The sequence below is a fragment of the Onychomys torridus genome, chromosome 12 (genome assembly GCF_903995425.1).
Source record: "Onychomys torridus chromosome 12, mOncTor1.1, whole genome shotgun sequence".
Classification (NCBI taxonomy): Eukaryota; Metazoa; Chordata; class Mammalia; order Rodentia; family Cricetidae; genus Onychomys; species Onychomys torridus.
In genome coordinates, this window is record NC_050454.1 from 10942032 (window position 1) to 10962392 (window position 20361).

Here is a 20361-nt window from a genome sequence, read left to right on the forward strand (position 1 = left end):
ATAATGCAGAGGGGGAAGAGAGGGAAAAAAACAAACTTCAGCTAGGCAAAAGGTTGAAGCTCAGCAGCAGATGATGTGCCTGGCATGAACATGCCACCAACCTAGACACAGCCTCAAGCAAAGTCTGCACTAAGTACACACGGAAGAAAACTAAGCTAATATAACTAACTGGAGGAATCTATTAACGCAAAACATGAGGGAAACTTTTTTTTCCCCCAGAGCTGAGGGCCGAACCCAGGACCTTGCGCTTGCTTGCTAGGCAAGTGCTCTACCCCAACTTTTAAACAATCAAATTTATACAGTTCCACAACATACTTTCCCACATCTGACCATCTCAGAAATTGGGATGTATCTCAATGTTCTAAGACTAGTTTTAAGTCAAGTTTAATCAGCGGGAACCACAACCAAGAAAATGTTCCTATCAGACTAGTCTGAGGGGCATTTTCTTGATTAATGATTAATGTGGGAGGACCTGTACCCTCTAGATGGTGCCACCTCTACGCAGGTGGTCCTGGGTGGTATGAGAAAGCAAACTGAAACCAGGTGTAGGGGCACACATTGTTAATCCCAGCACTGGGAGACAGAGGGAGGTGGATCTCTGTGAGTTCAAGGTCAGCATGATCTACACGAGTTTCAGGACAGCCAGAGCTTTGTAGAGACCCTGTCTCTAAAAAAAATAAAAATAAATACAACATACAGGCTGAGCAAGCCAGTAAGCAGCCCTCTTCCAAGGCCTTTGCTTTGGTTCCAACCTCCAGGAAGTTCAGTTTTGAGTCCCTACACCAACTTCTTTAAATGAATGCCAGGTGGAACTGTAAGCTCAAATAAACTCTATCCTTCCCTAAACTGCCTTTAGTTATGTTTTTTTACCACAGCCATAGAAATCCTAACCTAACAGAAATGAATAACAGACTGTGGAGTGTTGCTATGGCAGCCCTGACCATGTTTTGGAGAGGGTTGTGCAAGGACTTTGGCGCTTTGGGCTAGAAAAGGCACGGAGTGCCCAGAGCTCAGTGGGCAGTAGAGCTCTGGCTTGTGAAGATTCACGGGCAAGGATCAACTCCACCATGGCCACTTATGTAATATTTTTAAATTAGGAAGCTGGTTCTGGTCAGCTGGAGCTGAATAATTGGCTGTAGTTAACAAAAGGCCAGAACCACTTGGCGGAGGTGGTGCACATCTTTAATCCCAGCACACCAGAGGCAGAGTTGGAAGCCAGCCTGGTCTACAAAGTGAGTTTCAGAACAGCCAGAGCTCTTACACAGAACCCTGTCTCTAAAAATCAAAACCCAAAACAACAGGAAAGAGGAGAAGCACTAAAGTGAAGCCTTCGCTGGAACAATTGAAGCTGGTCAGCTGGGCCTGCAGGATTAGCAGGGATTCAAGAGAGGCCAGAACCACTGAGTCTTCGGGGACTATTTCCTCAGGGCCAGCGGGGTGTACTCCAGGGTGGGAAAGGCTGCATCTCATGCTGACACCCCCAAATTGGTGCTGTTAGAATCACTTAGTGGTGCTTGTTTTGAAGACATGAAGGGGGTCAGGGAGGACAGCTGAGGCTTGGCACTGTGGTGGAGATGCGAGTCTTGGGGGAGAGGCTGGGAGAAGCTACTGGTAAAGTACTTCAGTACCACATAAACAGTCTAAGGGCTCACTCCAATACTCAGGAGGTAAAAGCAGGATATCCTCAGCTATACAGCTGTGCTTAAGAAGGCCCTATGTTACCAAAAAACCTGTTTCAAACTTACCCATCCAATGGCTTCAAACATTTTCAAATCAAGTGGATCACCAGAAAGTACGCCTTCAATTTTTGTAAGTGAATGACAAGTAGCCATGCAAGCAACAAACTGAGATTTTACCAATATTTCACTGCAAGCATTGTCTTCTGATAAAAGAAATCTAAACAGAGAATATACACCGAATTAGGTTTGTAAATCTCTAGACTCAACCCAATATTCTAACATCTTTTCAAATTTGTAATTAAAAAAATAATCAAACTAGGTGTAGTGGAGACGACCTGTATGTAATCCCAGCACTTGAACCAAAGAGTTCAAGATGAAACTCCATCTGTAATTACATATTTTGTGCTAAGTGCTGTGATATAGGCGCAGAAGAGGCAGAGGCGAAGGGATCAAGAGTTCAGCCTTTTCCACACAGTGAATTCAAACAAGAGTAAGACAGTAAGAGACTGCTGTCTTAAAACCAACTGAAGGCTAGGGTTCAGCCCACTGAAGGATGGGGTTCAGCCCACTGAAGGCTGGGGTATAGGTCTGCAGTAAAGAGCTCAAACCTATGGTTGACTCTGACCCTCAGCAGCAACATGAACACACACATCTCTGCCATTAAACCAAACATGCAAGCTGTACAGTATGTATTAGGTACCAGAATTCTTCTAAGACTGTTATAAACCAAGTCATTCCATTTGCTTTGTTTACTCCAGAGGCTGGATACTGAAGTCATGACAACTGGGGGGAAAATGTTCAAAGGGAAAATTTTATAAAATTAGAATTAGAAGAGATGGAGAGACGGCTCATTGGCTAAGAATGCTTGCTCTTTGAATCTCCAGCACCCATTTAAAAAGAAACAAACAAACATGCCTGCAACCACAGCATTAGGGAGTTGAGACAGGTGGATCCCAAGAGAGGGATGACCCAGCCAACCTGGCTAAAATGGTGATCTTTAGGTTCAGTTAGAGACCATGTCTCAAGTCAGTAAGGTAGGAAGCAGGAGGAAGACACCCTGTGTTCTGCTCTTTGCATGTGCACAGCTAGGGTACACACACTTGCACACTCACACATACACCACACACACAAATATTACTCACACATCATATGGGAAAGAAGATCTGGAAAGAAACAAATGCACATTCACTACGGATTCCCAGATGGAAAGAAAACAGTGAGAGTGTGCAAGTTAGAGGCCAGCCTAAGTGAACAAAGCAAGCCATTACCAGAGTGAGAAACACCCCAGAGAAAGGGGAAAAAAACCTTTGCCAACTACCTGACATACAAATAACTACAACAATTCAACACCAAAATTATCAAATCACTTTATCAATAAATCACCTAATGAAATAAATAGACAGTTCTCAGAAGAAATACTGGCCATTTGGCCAATACTTGAAAAAGTATTCAAAATCTTTGGCCACCAAAGAAATGAAAATCACAACTATATTTGAGATTATAGCTCATACCCAGTCAGAATGGCTACGACCACCAAAACAACCAAGCAATGATGGTGATCCAGATGTGACAAGAGGAGAACTCTTCAATATCTTTATTGGTGGGGATATATATTTGTTCAGCAACTACAAAAATCAGTACGAAGGTCTCTCAAACAATTAAAAACAGAATTACCACAGAGCCCAGCTGTAACACTCCTACTCTTGGATATGGATATCCAACACATCACAGAAATTCTTCAACTTCCATCAGAGGCAGGAGGATCTCTGAGTCCAAGGTCAGCCTGGTTTACAGAGCTCAATTCCAGGACAGCCAGGGCTGGGACAGTGTTAACAGACAGCCAAGTACTCTAACACCCATGTCTGTCACTCATATCATTCACACATTATTCACAACAGCTAAGAAATGGAACCACCCACAGATCCATCAAGACGTGAATGGATAAAAAAATGTTCTACAGGTACACAATAAATGTACACAATAAAACTTATTCAGTCAAAGAAAACTTACATTGACATATTTATAAGAAAATGGATGGAATAAGAAATCATTATGTTAAGCAAAATAAGCCAGAATCAGTAAGACAAATCGCACTTTCTCTCATATGAGGTGTTGAGCTTTAAAATTGTGTGTGTGGGGGTGTGTGTGGGTGTGTGCGTGCACATGTGCATACGTCTAACATGTGAAACCAAAAAAAGGACCATGGGGGGAGGAAGAGATCTTAGGACAGAAAGAGGGTCACGTCATACAAGAGACAGGAAAGCAGGGCAGAAGGAAGCAAGTGTCAGGAGGGGGCCTGATGGGGAGCAGTGAGACAGAGGATAAGTGAGAAAAAAGCCACAATGAAATCCACTGCCCTCTATGCAGAATGAAAACAACTGAAGACATCTCAGCTTGGGGAAAGGTGCTTGCCCCACAAACCTGATGAGCCACTAGGTCTGACAACCTGAGCCTGAGGTCCAGCCCACACGAGGGAGGAAAGGAACCTATACCTACAAGTTGTGCTCTGACTACATGCCCACACCTGCGCGTGTACACACACACACACACACACACACACACACACACACACACACACAAATACATTTTAAAAAGTATCTGGCCGGGCGGCAGTGGCGCACACCTGTAATCCCAGCACTCGGGAGGCAGAGGCAGGTGGATCTCTGTGAGTTCGAGGCCAGCCTGGTCTACAGAGCTAGTCCAGGACAGGCTCCAAAGCTACAGAGTAACCCTGTCTTGAAAAACAAAACAAAACATCAAACAAACAAACAAACAAAAAAGATATCTGAAACACACACACATATATGTTTATATATAGCAGGTGTTTTTTCTTGGTGACAGGTACACAGTTGTCTATTATGTTAGAATGCTCAATATGCTAAAATGTTAAAAATTAACTGGACTAATGATCTAGAAAATCTAGCTAATATTTACCGGGCATTCTCCACTCGCTGAATTCCCCACAGATCTAAGCCATCTTCAGTAAGAGTTCCAGTCTAAAAAAAAAGTACACATGTACAGAGTAAGGACAATACCTAACAAAAATCAAACAGAATAAAATACCAAGACTTACATTAATAACAACTAAATACATATACACAATGCAGAGGAGCAGAGCCTGAAAGACAGGGAGGAGGCAGGAGCTCATATGCTGCCAGGGAAACTGTGCACAATATTACTTGCACAAGAAGACACCTACTCGTGTTAACTGTATCTATCCATGTGCTGACACAATAAACAAAGCACACCCATTAACTTACCTACCTACGAACAAGCAATGGCTGCTGGTGTAATGGTACAACGGATTACTAGACAAGCAGCCATGAAGAAAACTTAAACACCAGAAGGAAGTTAATACTTAAAACCCAGGTAAGAAAATGACCGCTTTTCCTCAACAAAATGGTTGGGGATTCAATAAAATCAAAGAACATTAAATAGATTTATTTATGAGTAATTAAAAAAAAAACACAGTAAATACATATACAAGGAGGCTATTTATTAGCTTAGAGTTATCTAAAAATATAAAAGACCATGTAATTTTTTTTTTGGTAGACTTGAGGATCGAACCCAGGGACTGAGCTAAATCCCCAACCCAGACCATGTAATTTTTATTTATTGCCACTACCTTAAAATTTTTTAATTTGTTTTGCCTGCATACACATCTGTTCATCCTGTACATGCTCGGTTACCATGGAGGCCAGAAGAGGGTACCAGATCCCCTGGACCTGAAGTCACAGAAGGTTGTGAGGTGCCACATGGATGCTGTGAATCAAACTCACGTTCTCTGGTCCTCTGCAAGAACAGTCAGTCGGTGCTCTTAAACACTGAACATCTCTCCAGTACCCATATATCATAAAGTTTATTACTAACAGACATTGAGGTAGAGTCCATGTTGCCCAGATGGTCTAGAAATTGTAGGCTCAAGTTATCATCCCACCTCACTTTCCCAGATGCTAGAACTACCAGCATACGGTTCCCTGAAAAAGGTTGGGGGGGGGGGGGGGGGGATGCTGGAGAGATGGCTAACTGGGTTAAGAATACAGGCTGTCCTTCCATAGGACCTGGGTTCAATTCCTAGCACCTATATGGTGGCTCACACCTGTCTGTAACTCCAGGAGCCCTCTTCTAGCCTGTGGGCACTACACAAATGTGTTATATAGACAAAGATTCAGGCAAAACACATGCAGATTAAACAAACAAACAAATAATAAGGGAGACAGACATGGTGGTGCACGCTTTTAATCCCAGCACTCAGGAGGGCAGAGGAAGGCAGATCTCTTGAGTTCGAGGCCAGCTTGGTCTACACCAATGAATTCCAAGCCAGCCATGGCTATATAGTGAAAACCTGTTTCAAGAAAGAGAGGTGAGAAGTGGAGAAAAGTATTTCAAAATCTGCATACGCTAAGTAACTAGGAAAGAGGAAAACTACAAAAATATTAAAAATAAGGGCAAATTAATTCATAACAGAAATATAAACATAATTTATTTATAAGTAATACAGTAATGATGATGAAGCCAACCGACCTTGTCAAAGCAAACAAGGTTCAGCTGTCCACAGATATTTATCCTTTGGGGACTGATACAGAAAATCCCCACTTGTTTCAGTCTTCTCTGAGCATATACGATCCCAGCAGTCATTGCGGCAGGAAGTGCAGGTGGCACAGTAATTGTAATGATATCAAGAGACTTAATAATTATTTCCTGAACTTCCTTCTACAATTAACATAAAAATAAATGTCAAACTCACAGTATTCAATTCACTAATTCAATAAAATAAACACTATTTTTGTATTTATATAAGTATACACGTACATCTATTATTGACATAATTTTTTCTTTATTCAGAGATTTTGTTAAAAAAAAAAGGGGGTGGTGGTGGAGGCATATAAATGCTAACCGAGCATGTTTGAGGCCCTAGATTCAAATCCTAATACTGGTAGGGAATTCTTATCAAACAGAAGGTTCAGTGAGCCATCCAATGTACTAACAGCATAGCAGCTAAAGGAGACAAGTATTTACTCTTAGGAACACCCGTCTCATTTTAACTGATTGCACTCTTCACACGACCTTCAAATCAAGTAGAACAAAACCTTATCTGACACCATCTCATCCTACAAGGACCTGGGCAGTCTCCATGGAAGCTAGAAACCAATCGGGCATGGCCTCTTACAAGTGTTTAGAAATAATTTTGGAAAGCCAGGAATGGTAGTGCACACCTATAATCCCAGCACCCAAGAGGCAGAGTTAGGAGCAGAGCATAGCTAAATAAACAAAACAAGTTATCATATATGTTATTTTAATTTGTTCCACAAATAAAAAAAAGCTTTTGATGCATGCTCTACATCACAAAAAGTACCAGACATTCTGAACAATTACATGATATGTGATGAAAATGTTTTATACTTGTGAGTTTTGTTGTTGAGACAGGGTCTTGCTATACAGCCCAGGCTGTCCCATAACTGCCAATTCTCCTGCCTAGACCACCCAATATATTTTTGCTTTCTAATGTAATAGAAACTAGTGTCATAGTTTTCTTCATCCATATGGGAAATAATTAAGGACCAAACCTATCAAAAGTTACATACCTTATTTAAAATGCTATTGATGATTGTGTAGATAAACCCAATGCCAGCCACCACTACAAGACACAGCAGAAACAAGTAGGCATCTCTATAGAGTTTAAAATCAGTTGGCTTGGGATACAGTATAGAACAAACAAGCTGTCCTTTGGAAGTACTAAATCCTGTTCTAACTACTATGGCTTTCACGAGTTCTCCAGTGTAGAAGCGGGTCTGGATGACAGTCGTCCCACAGAACAGTGTGTGCCGCTTGTGTGTCTCTGGACTATAGAGCTCCTCCCCCGTCCCCTTCACATCCACTGGAGGGTTTGGCAAGTTAGTCTTTGTCACCGGAACACTTTCCCCTGTTAAGAAAATCAAATATTTAAAAAAAAGTTAGAAATCAATGTCAAATACATACTGAAAAAATAGTGAAATATTTGAAATGTTAATAGTACTGCTTATAATAGTTAATAACTAACTGCTCTGTATATGGACAACATAGTACAATCACCTTTTTTCCATCAATTGGTTCACTGAGAAATACCAAGCTGTCCCCCACAGTAATTCCAGAGTGATTCATTCATGTTTCAGAAATAATGCCTGCCATTATTTGAAAATAGTTTTTACTGACCTTCAAAACATTTCAAACACCAAAGAAAACATACTTAAGCACAGAGCTAAGAAGTACTGTTACTATCAGTTACAGTGGTGTCATGTCACCTTTAGTCCCCAATAGACAGAAAATTATCACAGTAACACAGAAAATCTGGGCAAGAGAGAAAGAAAAAGAATGAGTAGTATGAGGTTCTTTCTTTTTTTCATTTAATTCTCTATAACATGCAAATCTCTTCAAAGACAGCAAGAATGTAGAAATATGTGTGACATTGTATATTTTAAGCCTCTTATTTTGTAGGAAATAATTTCTAGCAGATTATAATTTAAAAAAACACAATTTAAAAGGCAGACAGATCTACTTCCAGATCGTAAATTTCCAGTAGAGTTACCTTAAAGTCTACTTCTTCCCAATTACAGAACATAAAACAATCTTATTCCCACTTTTCACATAATGACTACAGAAGCAAATACATTGCAATCTCTGCAGGAAAGAACTTCTTTCCTCTTCCTTTACTAGAAACCATTACCTATGTCCAAGAAGTGGCAAGAACAAGTCTAGGAATATGGTCAGTACCCAAACAGCAATTTAACATTAGTTTTAGTTCGGAATGTAGTTTTCTCACACACACAAAAATCACTATCAATCACATTTATGAGTAAATGGTATGATTTTGAAAAAGTTTAAACTACTTAATACCATCATAAATAGTAAGCGTGATACTGGTGATTCTATTTACCTGTTAACATGCTTTCATTTACAATGCAAGTACCATTAATAAGTACTGCATCACAAGGCATGACTGTCCCATTTAATGGAATGATCATGACATCACCCGGCACAAGGTCTGTAGAAAAGATTTCTTCTATTTCTGAATTTGAAGAAAGTTAGAAATTATTCTTCAGTTTGGAATAAAACACAACAAATAAACAAACGACCTATCCAGAAGTCTCTTGTTCTCAGTAAGCTACTGATACAGTGGGTTAATACCAATGCTGTTATCACACGGAGAACCTCAACAAAGCATCAAGGCTGGAGAGACAGCTCAGGGCTAAGAGCACTGGCGGTTTTTTCAGGAGACCTGATGTTCAAGTCCCAGCACCCACATGTAGCTGCAAGAGAATCTGACCCATCTTCTGGCCTCCATAGGCACCAGGCATCAGGTCTATCAAGCAGCTTGTGTCCTGACAAGACGCTGACTAAACACGGGGGATGGCATGGCCACCTGGCACTTCCACACACAATTTTTCCATACATAAATTTTGGCTGTCTGCCATCTTAAAGTACAAGCCTAAGTCCACACAAAAAATTGTTGAAGCAGGCAAAAGGATTCAGATTTCCGTAGTTCCACAGAAATTGAAGAAAACATGAGAATTTACCATGCTTTCTTTTCAAAGGTATTCTTTTCTTACTGTAACTTCTTATACCTCATCCCTTCTCAATGTTTTAGTCCTTTTAAATTACTAAAATACAGCAAGTTGAATTTATTAAATATATGTCATTTGATACATTATTTCCTTGAAAATTTAAATCAGACATTGAAATCCCAGCATTGAAAAGCCAAGAAAATCATGAATTTGAGGCCAGCCTGGCAGGACCCGCTTTCAGGCCTCTGTATATGCAGAGACTTAAAAACCTTCAAGCTGGGTTTGGTGACTCTTTCCTGTAAAAATATCAGAACTGTTGAGCTGCCTGGTAATCCTAGAGCTTGTAGCAGCAAAATCAGAAGTTCATGGTTATCTCCCCTACATAACAAGGTCTAGGCCAGCCTGTGCTGCTAAAATACAGAAACAAAAACACAAAAAACTTTAAAACAAACAACAAAAAAATAATCCTACCAAAAATAAAAAGGCTGGCAGCAAGTGTGGGAGCTTCTGGTGGGAAGTGAGTGGGAAGGAAGCCAGGAAAGAAGGAGGACTGAATCATTTGGCTACAGTCGACAAAATGGAGCCTGAGGGCATGGTTCATTCCTGTCATCCCAGCTACTTACAAGACCATGGTTGCTTACTTAACAATCGTATCTCAAAGAAGAAAGAAGAGAAAGAGGCAGGGGTGTGTGGAGAATATGAAAAATGAAGACTGATTTTGAGTTTTGGAGAAATCAAAGTGGCTACTATATTATGCTATCTATCCTTCACTTCTTCAAAGGACACTTTATAAGTTCCAAGCATTCTCATTCCTACAATCATTGTTTCCTTTTTACTATGCACCATATAACGACGCCGACATCCATCTACCCAGCCACATAGATCTCAAGACTTCAATTATCACCAAATCTTGTTCAATGCCCACATTTCGAACCCACGTCCTTTCTTGTTAACTCTAAACCCTGTTCTTGATCCGGGTGATGACGCCTTCAGTATTGCTCCCTGATAACCCAAGCTAGAACTACTGGTTTTTGCAAAGGACAAACAGGATGGGATCTGCTTGAAGCTCTTAGGTAGCTTTCCAGCCTTTTGGAGGAATCCAAATCTCTTCAAATGCTTCATCTACTTTTAGCACATGCCTTGCTGAATTCCAGCTCTCATGAAGAATACAGTCTTATCTTCGGGTCCCTGGGTACTGACCCTCTCCTCCTCCTCCTACCACTCCTCACTGGTCTTCAACTTGGCTAAATGAGATCATCATTCAGACAAACCTCACCCAAATACTAGAGCATTAGTGTTGAGGGCTCACTGTGCCCTCACAGCATCACCACATTTTGTTGTTGTTTACCATGTTTTCCTGGAGCTCAGCAAAGGGCCTTTACACTGTACAACATGGTATTTACAACATTATATTAAGGAATTAACTGCCCACAAATCCAGGAATCTAAATATGTGTTTCCAATTCTGAAGAAGGAAGAAGGGGGAAGGGAGAAGTAGTAGTAATAGTTTGTGAGATGGCAGAGTATCGGTGCTTGCCACCAAGCCTAATAATGACCTCAGTTCACTCCCAGGACCCATGTGGTAGGAAAAGGGATTCGCAGGGGTTGTCTTCTGATCTCCATACACAGGCCACTGCACGCACGCACGCACGCACACAATTAAATAAACAAATGCAATTTTAAAAATATGCATATACACAGACATAATGGTCTTACTTTACACATGAGCATTTAATCAGATGTTTTGTGTTCATTGACTCTTTCAACCCTCATCTGAAGTACTTACCTTCATTTACTCTACAAACCGAAACCCTCACTGTACTGTGAGTTGCCACCATGTCATGTAACATAACATATTGCTGAAAGGAAAAAAAGATAAAAAACTAATAAAATACAAATCTGTTCCTCAAGAATATTAAAGAAAAAGAGAATGCTCAGTTACTGTGATCATTTTTGACTGCTCTACCTCTCTAAAAGGTCAAAAGTCAAGGGAGGGATAGGGAGATGACTCAGTGGCTAAGAGCTTGTACTTGTGGAGATGTGAATGAAAATGGCCCCATAGGCACACCGGGAGTGGCCCTATTGGGAGGGGTGGCCTCTGGGGTTTCAGTCCTGCAGCCTGCAGATCCAGATGTACAACTCGCAGCTACCTCTCCAACACCATGTCTGCCCGCACGCCACTGTGCTTCCTTCCCACCATGACTATAATGGACTAAACCTCTGCACTGCACTGTAAGCACCTCTTCTAAGGGTCGCCATGGTCATGGTGTCTCTTCACAGCAATAGAAACCTAACTATGACACTACTCAAGTTCAGATCTGACAACCCATGGGAAAGCTAAACGGGCATGGCAGCCTACCTAGAATCCCAACACTCCAAAGTCCAAGACAGGGTACTCCTGGAGCAAGCTGGCTAGCTGAACTAGTTCAGTAAGTGGGCTCTGGGTATAACTGAAATTCTGCCTCAATGAAGAAAGCAGAGAACAATCCAAGAAAATACCCAGTATCAAAATGAAGCCTCCAGGCACAAGTGCAATCTTACATGTGAACACATCCATGCACAGACCCGAAAGTTAGGAATTCAAGAATCACTATTTTAACTCAAAACAAAGAGACACTTTAGTCAGGCGGTGGTGGCGCACGCCTTTAATCCCAGCACTCAGGAGGCAGAGGCAGGCAGATCTTTGTGAGTTCGAGGCCAGCCTGGGCTACCAAGTGAGTTCCAGGAAACGTGCAAAGCTACACAGAGAAACCCTGTCTCGGAAAAGAAGGAGAGAGAGACAGACAGACAGACTGACTTTAAATGAAGCAACCTTGAGACCAACAGATCTTTTCAACACTTCAGTATTTAATACAGATGCCTACAGCTTCTGAATAATCACACAGTAATTTGACTCTAAAAACATCTGCCTAAGAGTGTAGCTCAGTGAGCACATGCAGTCTTAGGTTCAAACTTAAGCACCACAAAAAAATATTTGGTCCCACCACTCAAAAAAAAGAAAAAGAAAGGCAGGGCTGAAGAGAGAGCTCAGTGGTAAAGAACACTACCTACTCTTCCAGAAGATCCAGGTGGATTCACAGCACCCACAGTGGCTCACAATCATCTGTAACTCTAGTCCCAGGGGATCCAATAATCTCTTCTGGCCTTTGCAGGCACCAAGGACACTTATGGTGCATGGACATAAATGCAGACAAAACACTGGGACACATTTTAAAAACATGTCCAAAGGCCAAGCATAAAGCAAGAGGATTAGTTAGGCTACCCTAGCTACCTTTTCTAAACGAATAAAACAAAGGATATTTATATGTGTACCTACGCAAATTAACATTAAATGTTATATGCAGTACTATGCAGTCTAAAAATTACAAAATGTAAATATATTTATGAAATATGTAATAAATTCTGACTTACCTTCCTAATGGAATATAGTGAGCTTATAATGGATACTATGGACATAATCACAATGGCTAGAGCATAGTAATAGTATTCATCAATGCTCCACAGGATAACACTGAACAGCTGGAAAATGTAAAATGGGTTGAGAACCTGAAAAACACAAAAAAAGATACATTAACAACCAGAACTGGAGTAAAATACGTATAAACATGTAGATTCTCCACCACTTCCCTAGAGAAGTAGACAACCAGATACTTAAAAGATAAGCTCTGTAGTCTTGCTTCCCATTAAATAATAAAATCTGAGCCAATAAACTTAAATTATTAGCATTCATTTAGATTCATACTTAACCCACATACAGATCCAACTAGAAAAAGCTAACCTGTATGAATTTTGGTGTTCTACATTATATTCAGTTAAAGTATGATTTATTTATAATAAATTCTGTGTTCTGGGCTAAAACACAAATTTTTAATACAGCAGAACAAATGTTTGCTTTTAATGAACTCAAAAGAGAAATTTACTTACAAATCAGAAGTTCACTGACATACAAAGAAAAGAAGAGTATGTGATAATGGGGAAACTGCCCCGCCATCGTCTCAGCAGTTAATCTCAAAAGGAAGACTAGAGAGCCCTGGCAATGAACTTTGCAAAATGCTGTTTCATCTTCCTCCATTCCCTCCCGGTGTCTTCACAAGTGCTGCTTTTGTGCTTTTCATGTATATAGTACCATTTTACTTCAAACCCAAGTAAAATATTAGGAAATTATTCTAACTTTATCCATAAAGAGTAGATAGAAATGTTTTCTTCAAAACAAAAAACAAAAACAAAAAAAAACAAAGACACCTAACCTAATAAGATACTCTCAAAGTATAGGGTTTCCTAAATTTCTTTCTTTTCTTGGGTATTTTAAGACAGTGCTTCTCTGTATAGTGTTGGCTGTCCTGGAACTCGCTCTGTGGACTAGGCAGGCCTCGAACTCAGATCTGCCTGCCCCTGCCTCCAGAGTGCACAACCACTTTTTTTTTCCCTAAATTTTTTAATCAGTACAGTAATCTATTTTTGCAGGCAGCATCAAATGGCTACTCTAAGAAACTGGTGAGTAACAATCATATTTCTCGTAAAGTATCTACCCAATACAAGTTTTTTTCTACAGCCAAAAACCAGATCAAGGTCTGGCAAGCCATCCTAGGCAGTTACTCACCAACTTCCTTTATTTAGTTCTAATCCTTTATTCATACAACTACGGCAGTTATAAATGAACTCTCACTGAAAGAACCGCTTCATTTCCAGGACTACACCACGTCAGTGAAGAAAGGGACAGGAGGAGTGACAAGTTACATACACTGTAAGACAGGCCGAGATTTAGATGTCTGTCTGTCTGTCTGTCTCTCTTACACACACACACACACACACACACACACTTCTATACAATAAAAACAAAACAAAATTACACATCCATATGACAAGAATTTTTTTCTCATTTTTACTTTCCAAGTAAAATATAAAGCAATCTTACAGAGCAGAAAACCAAGGCTATCTTCTTACACATGACTCTTTTCCAGTTGATGAATCTACTGTCGAGTTATCTACAACAGTCTTACCTCTTTAATTAGAAGCTTAAAAACAGAAGGCACTTTCACAGCAATTTCATTTACTCCATAAAGCAACTTTCTATGACAGAAAAATACAGGAACTATATTAATAATTATTTAGAAAAAGAATTATGCTAGATAATTAAAGCCATCATCCTTAGATTTATGTTTTTAAAATCTTATGTTCCTTGACTAAAGTTCTCTACTTTAAAAAATAAAAAAGCTGCTGGGTGGTTGTGGTGTAGGCCTTTGATCCCAGCACTGGGAGGCAGAGGCAGGTGGATCTGAGTTCAAAGTCAGCCTGGTCTACAGAGTGAGTTCCAAGAAACAGAGGGATACACAGAGAAACCCTTTATCGAAAACAATAAATAAAAATAAAAACAGCTGTCTGTGTTGTTTAAATCCAAGCGGTCAGTTACGGTAACCAACTTTTAGCAGTTTACACCATTTGACTTCCATATTCACTGTGACAACTGTCTTTCTTACTAGTCAATAATCATGTAAGCAAAAGACTCATTTTGTTATGTCCAGGCTGTCCTAAAACTTAATCAGCAGTCTGAAGACAGCTCATGGGAGAATCCTCCTGTCTCGGCTTCCCAAGTGCTGGGACTATAGGTGTAAGCCACACAACTGACTAAAGTTCTCCTCTTGACAGAGCAAACGGTATAAAGATTTAAATATTACAACTAACTTTTTTTTTAAGAAATCAAGTATGTTTGAAGAATCTTATCTAAATTTTTTTCTAGGGAGAATATCTTACTAACAAAGTTCACTTCAAAACATTGCACATTTGAAATCTTTTAGAAAACACCACTTTCTTAAGTTCTTCACATTGTTTAGAGGCTGGGGGTGCTCTGCATGCTGCTCCACTATCAGAGTGGCTGCCACCATCACCAGACCCTGACTTCAATTCCACAGGACTGCATACAACAAGCAGAGTGTGGTACTTCCCTGAAAGCCCAGCACTAAGCAAATGCAAGATCAGGAGTTCAAAGACATCTATCCCTGGCTACACACTGAGTGAGGTCAGGTTTAACTATGTGAGGCCTTGTCAAAAACAAAAACAAAACAAAACGGGGGGGGGGGGGGGGGGACACCAAATAAACAAAAATGAGGGGGTGGGGAGCATGCCTCAGTGTAGAGTGCTCGCCTAGCCCGAGTAAGGCCCTGAATCCTACCCTATCCTTGGCCCTCTAAAACCCACAGATTGTTCATTTTAATCTCTTGTAATAGTATGCTTTGGATATTATATTTGTATTATATTTGCTATTATAATTGTAGCCTTTTATAAGGTGTTAAGTCTGAATGATTTTTTTGTTCAAACATTGAAAAATACGTTACAATAGTACAAAAAAATTGTAATTCTATCAAAAAACTACATTTACCTTTAAAATATGCAATACACTGGCATATTTTTATACTTTAACCAAAAACACATACAAAAACAAAAAAAACAAAAAAACATGGCTCCCTGTTTATAGCTTCCTGGTGGGAAATTCCAGCTCATGCTTACAATTCCCATTTCAGAAACTCTAAGGTGCTGCTAATTTATAGAACACACCATTATGTGTGGCTGAGGATGACAGTCCACCCACTACACAACACCTCCCAATTTCAAAGACAGGAAAACATGGGAAATTTTGTGCCTTAGAATTGATGAAATAGTAAAACTTTAGGGATATGAGTTTAACATTTTTATAATTCTTAAACAAAAGGAATTTTGCTCAAACTATCACTAAGTGCACAACTAACAGTATATTTTATTGAAGTACCTACAGTACAGAGAGTTGGCGATATACACACGCATCTAGATGTAGGAATTCTGATACAGATCCACTTTAGTTGGATAAAGTTACCTGTAGGCATGCATCCCCTTTGTCAGTCCTGCACTATGCTTTTCATAAATTGATGTACAAGAAACACCTTCATCCAGTCCCCTAAATAAATCCAAAGTTTTTACTTTAAACAAAGTTTAAAATATCCAAACTTATTAATGCCTCATTTTGCTATATTCGACTTTAAAACTATAACTTCCTTAAAAACTTCTTAGAAAGTCTTAACAACAAAAATAGAAATCATGAGAATTTTCAAACCCCAAAGTTTTAAAATAAAACAACAGTGAATGGCCTAGGTCTCAAACATAGCTATGTCATCTACTGTACTTGTCATGGCTCTCTAAACGCCATAAAGAAATAAATGGACTTGGTAGCATTATCCTTTAACAATTTCCAAAGCCTATGAGTCAACAATAAGACTAATAAAACTTAAGATAAAGTATAGCTGAGAATTCCAAACTAAAGATTTTTTAGTTTTTATCCTGTTTCTCCTTTATATTTTTAGTTTTAAATTAAGAAATCCTTTCATTTTCTTCCACAATGCACAAACATAAACTCTTTCCTACATACCTAGTTTCAAAGTATAGAATTTATGATCTTAAATGTCTAAGACCTAACTATGATCCAACTAACATATTTACTTTTCCCCCCAAAACATAACTATATTTAACTGATACCAGCCAAACATCTCTAAACCAACGAGAATTAAGCACATTAATTTACATATTCTCTACATTTTACATATAGGAAAACTAAGCTTTATAATTTGTTGATATCATTAGGGTAAGCTCAAATCTTATACATTTCAATGGCTGACAGAGACCAAACAACAACTATATTAGACATTCTTCCCACCAGAGCTGATGACTTCTCCAGAATGCAGTATACAGAGGGACTAGCAACTAAGTGTTTAACAAGACTGCAGGACATTGGCATTTTTCCTTAAACCAATGGTTCTTCAACTTTAGAACCAGGCATGAGAAAACCATCAGGCCCATTCTGGAACATTCTAATTCTTTAGTATTTCAGGTAAACATTCCAGGTATTAACTTAAATCTTCTTGATTCTTCTTTTTACTGTTAAGACTTACAAACTTCTCTGGCATTCTAAAGCAATGATATTTAATGAGTGTTTAAAATAGTGAATAATAGCAAAGTAGAATTCTCAGGGGGCTAAGACAGGATACAAACTGAGCAAAATAACAAGACCCCCATCTTTCCAAAAAAAAAAAAAAGAATCTAAAACATAGTATTTATATAACTTGAACTCTCCACACAAAACAAAATAATGGATTACTCCAATTTGTCCTATCCAAAGATAACACAGTTGCCAGTGCTCTTTCTCATCAAGACAGTAAAGTTTTCTAAATATGTATTACATGATTCTCTGATTACAAATGCATGGGACTAACAACATAGGAAGAAATAGTTCAGAAACTCTAGAGAAAAGTATAGCGGTTGGGGAGTGGGGCTCAATGGTAGAATAGAATCACTACTTATTAGCTTTTGTGAGTCCCAGATTCAATCCTTAGCTCAATGCACAACAAAATCAAAGTAAATCAAAACAACAACAAAAACCAGGTAAAAAGCCTGTGAGGTATACTAAAATTTTTCATGCACCTCAGCCTCCCACACTGCTGGGATCACATGCATGTACCACAGGCAAGCACTTAGCTTTCTTCTAAATTTTATGTAAATTTTTCCAAAGTACAAGTTGCAAGTCAGACTCACTTTTAATACATGAATAAAAGTAATGAAATAAAAGTTTTTTTGACTTTATGTAACATTAGAATAAATACAGTCTCTTTTACTAAAGCATTTAAGATAGTCATAGTCTAAGCAAAAGAAAGATACTTACCTTAAGAAATCAAAATTGTGAATGGTATCATTCCAGAAATATCTTATGCTATGATGGGTAAAATAACGCATCTGTAGGACACACATAAATATTATATCAAGAGGCTTACCACCACTTCTTATAACACATCATTTCTATTAAACCTAAAGTTTTATTTAGTGGCAGATATTTTACAAAGCATGTAATTTTATCATGCAGTAACTACAAATGCAAAATTATGATCTATCTTTGATAATGTTGAACGTTAACTACAGTTTTTCCAAAAAAAAAAAAACTTTGATATTCCATCACAGTACCTGTTGTGACTGAGTCTGTGAGTATTTATTCATCTCGCATCTACTTTCTTCTGTCAGATTCTCAGCTAAATGAACAGCATGGCCATTAGAAACCTTATTAACTAAAGATTTTGCATTAAAATTTGGTTGATTTTCCAGGGGAAGAAAGCGAATTTTTGCACAAAACCACATTCTAAATTCGTCCTTAGAAAAAAGGGAGAAAGGTCAAGTTAATTATGCATATTAAATAACTCTGTATTTTATGTAAATCCTATTATTTAAAAATTTAGTCATCTCTTGCTGACAAAGTATCATTTCCTACTCATTTAACATGAAAAATTTCTGATCAACTTTAGCACACTACCAATTCCTTAACTTACTCACATATATACTGAACATTAACTATTATGGCCCCTTATAAAATGTTTTCAACTAGGGTTTTAAACAAATTGCTTGAGATGTAACATCATACAGTCAATAGCTGGCCTAGTCACTGAGGGGTCTGGTTATCTATAGTCCTAAAGGGCCAGACCTTAGAAGACAGTTAAGTATCTATCTAATAATACCCTGGGTCATAGAGAACTATAAGATAAGTCTCATTAGATTTAAAACCTTTTTTTAGCCTTATCACTGGACAATATTCACATCAAAGCCATACCTGATAAATATAAACATTCCCAAGTCCTAGTCACTTATTCTCAAGTTCACACAAAATCCCTATTTGGCTCCTTAGCTCCTGGCAGTTCATGGACTTACAGTAGTCCTGAGCAGCACCACTTCACAGTCTTTAACTGCAGCTCTAATGCATGTCGCTTTCACTCGCCACTCAGGCATCCAGTAGAGGAGGAGGAGGAGAAAGCCACCAGTACCAATCACTCCTACAGAAACCATGGCAAGCTTCCAGCGGCATAAGTTATAGCCATGTATCTCCTGCACAGAAATGACAATCACATGAAAGGGGAAATGGTAAGTCAGATAAACTAAAACTTATTTCAAAGATATAGAGTAAATCATAGACATTTTATGTGTATGAATGTTTTGCCTACGTGTCTGTGTGTATACTATGCATGTGCAACACCCTCAGACCAGAAGGGGCTCTGGATGCCCCCTGAAAAGGGTATTATAAATGCTTGAAAGCCTCCATGTGGATGCTGAGATCAAATCTAGGTCCTCTAGAAGAAAAACCAGTCAGTGCTCTTAACCACCAAGCTAACACTCCAGCCCCATCCCTTGTAACTTTTATCATTTCATTATTTTAAAACTTAAGTATTCCATAGGTTTTTACAAAATGAAGTTTTTATTTTGCAACCATTTTAGACTTATAGAAAACTGTAAAGATATCAGTGTTTCTTACAGACCCTTCCATCCAGTTTCCTCTGTCAAAACCACACTGCTCCATTACGATCACGTACACTTGGTGTTGGATTTCATTTTTTTTACTTACACACTGTTTCATGACACTACATTCCCTGACTGAGCAACTGAGACATGGTCATAGACTGCAGAGATGGCTCAGACGTTAGAGGTGCTGGCCATGATACAGGGTCTCACACAGTTAAGTGATGTACCCAAGGCTGGCCTCCAACTTACCATCCTCCTACTGCTGCCTCCTGCAGCTAGGATTACAAAGTAGGTATTGCCATGCCCAGCACTACATTACATTCAGATGTTTGTTTGTTTTTAAGTGACTTGCCCACTGTTCCAATACTCTGTAACTGACCAACTTCATCCCCTAATCCTAAATATTTGAAATATTCTTGAATTCTCATCCACAGTGGCTGCCAAATAAAACATTTCAAACTGCTAAAGACCTAATTAAGTGTACATTTCAAATAAGCAGTGGAAATATTTGTTTATCCTATGGCAACATCTGAGATATACTAAAACTTATTCCTGAGGTTGGGGATTTAGCTCAGTGGTAGAGCACTTGCCAGGCCATAGGTTCGATCCTCTGCTCAAAAAAAAAAACCAAAACCAAACAAACAAACCAAAACAACTTATTCCTTAAGGTGGTGGTGACACATGCCTCTATCTCAACACCTGGGTGGCTAAGTCAGAAGAGGGTTGTGAGTCTGAGGCCTGAGCTCTAGCAAGGAGAAAACTGTATTCTTTGATTATCTTAAAAGCATCTTGACAAAAAAAAAAAAAAAATTGAGACTTTCTGTTTTAATTGAGCTAATTTTT

General features: G+C 39.0%; 1 protein-coding gene across 3 annotated transcripts in view; it reads right to left on the reverse strand.

Moving 5' to 3' along the window:
- The window catches only part of Atp13a3 (ATPase 13A3), an 80644-nt gene that overhangs the window by 34181 nt on the left and 26102 nt on the right, over positions 1-20361 (reverse strand). For 2 of the 3 annotated variants that reach the window (XM_036203490.1, XM_036203488.1), the window contains exons 4-15: positions 18934-19107; positions 18199-18381; positions 17903-17973; positions 16067-16147; positions 14220-14289; positions 12631-12765; positions 11006-11078; positions 8593-8724; positions 7265-7602; positions 6204-6392; positions 4614-4675; positions 1746-1896 (exon numbers count right to left, since the gene is read on the reverse strand). In XM_036203490.1, the coding sequence (XP_036059383.1) occupies positions 1746-1896; positions 4614-4675; positions 6204-6392; positions 7265-7602; positions 8593-8724; positions 11006-11078; positions 12631-12765; positions 14220-14289; positions 16067-16147; positions 17903-17973; positions 18199-18381; positions 18934-19107 (1659 nt within the window). The remainder of the gene's footprint in view (positions 1-1745; positions 1897-4613; positions 4676-6203; positions 6393-7264; positions 7603-8592; positions 8725-11005; positions 11079-12630; positions 12766-14219; positions 14290-16066; positions 16148-17902; positions 17974-18198; positions 18382-18933; positions 19108-20361) is intronic. The other variant, XM_036203489.1, reaches the window with a different exon arrangement.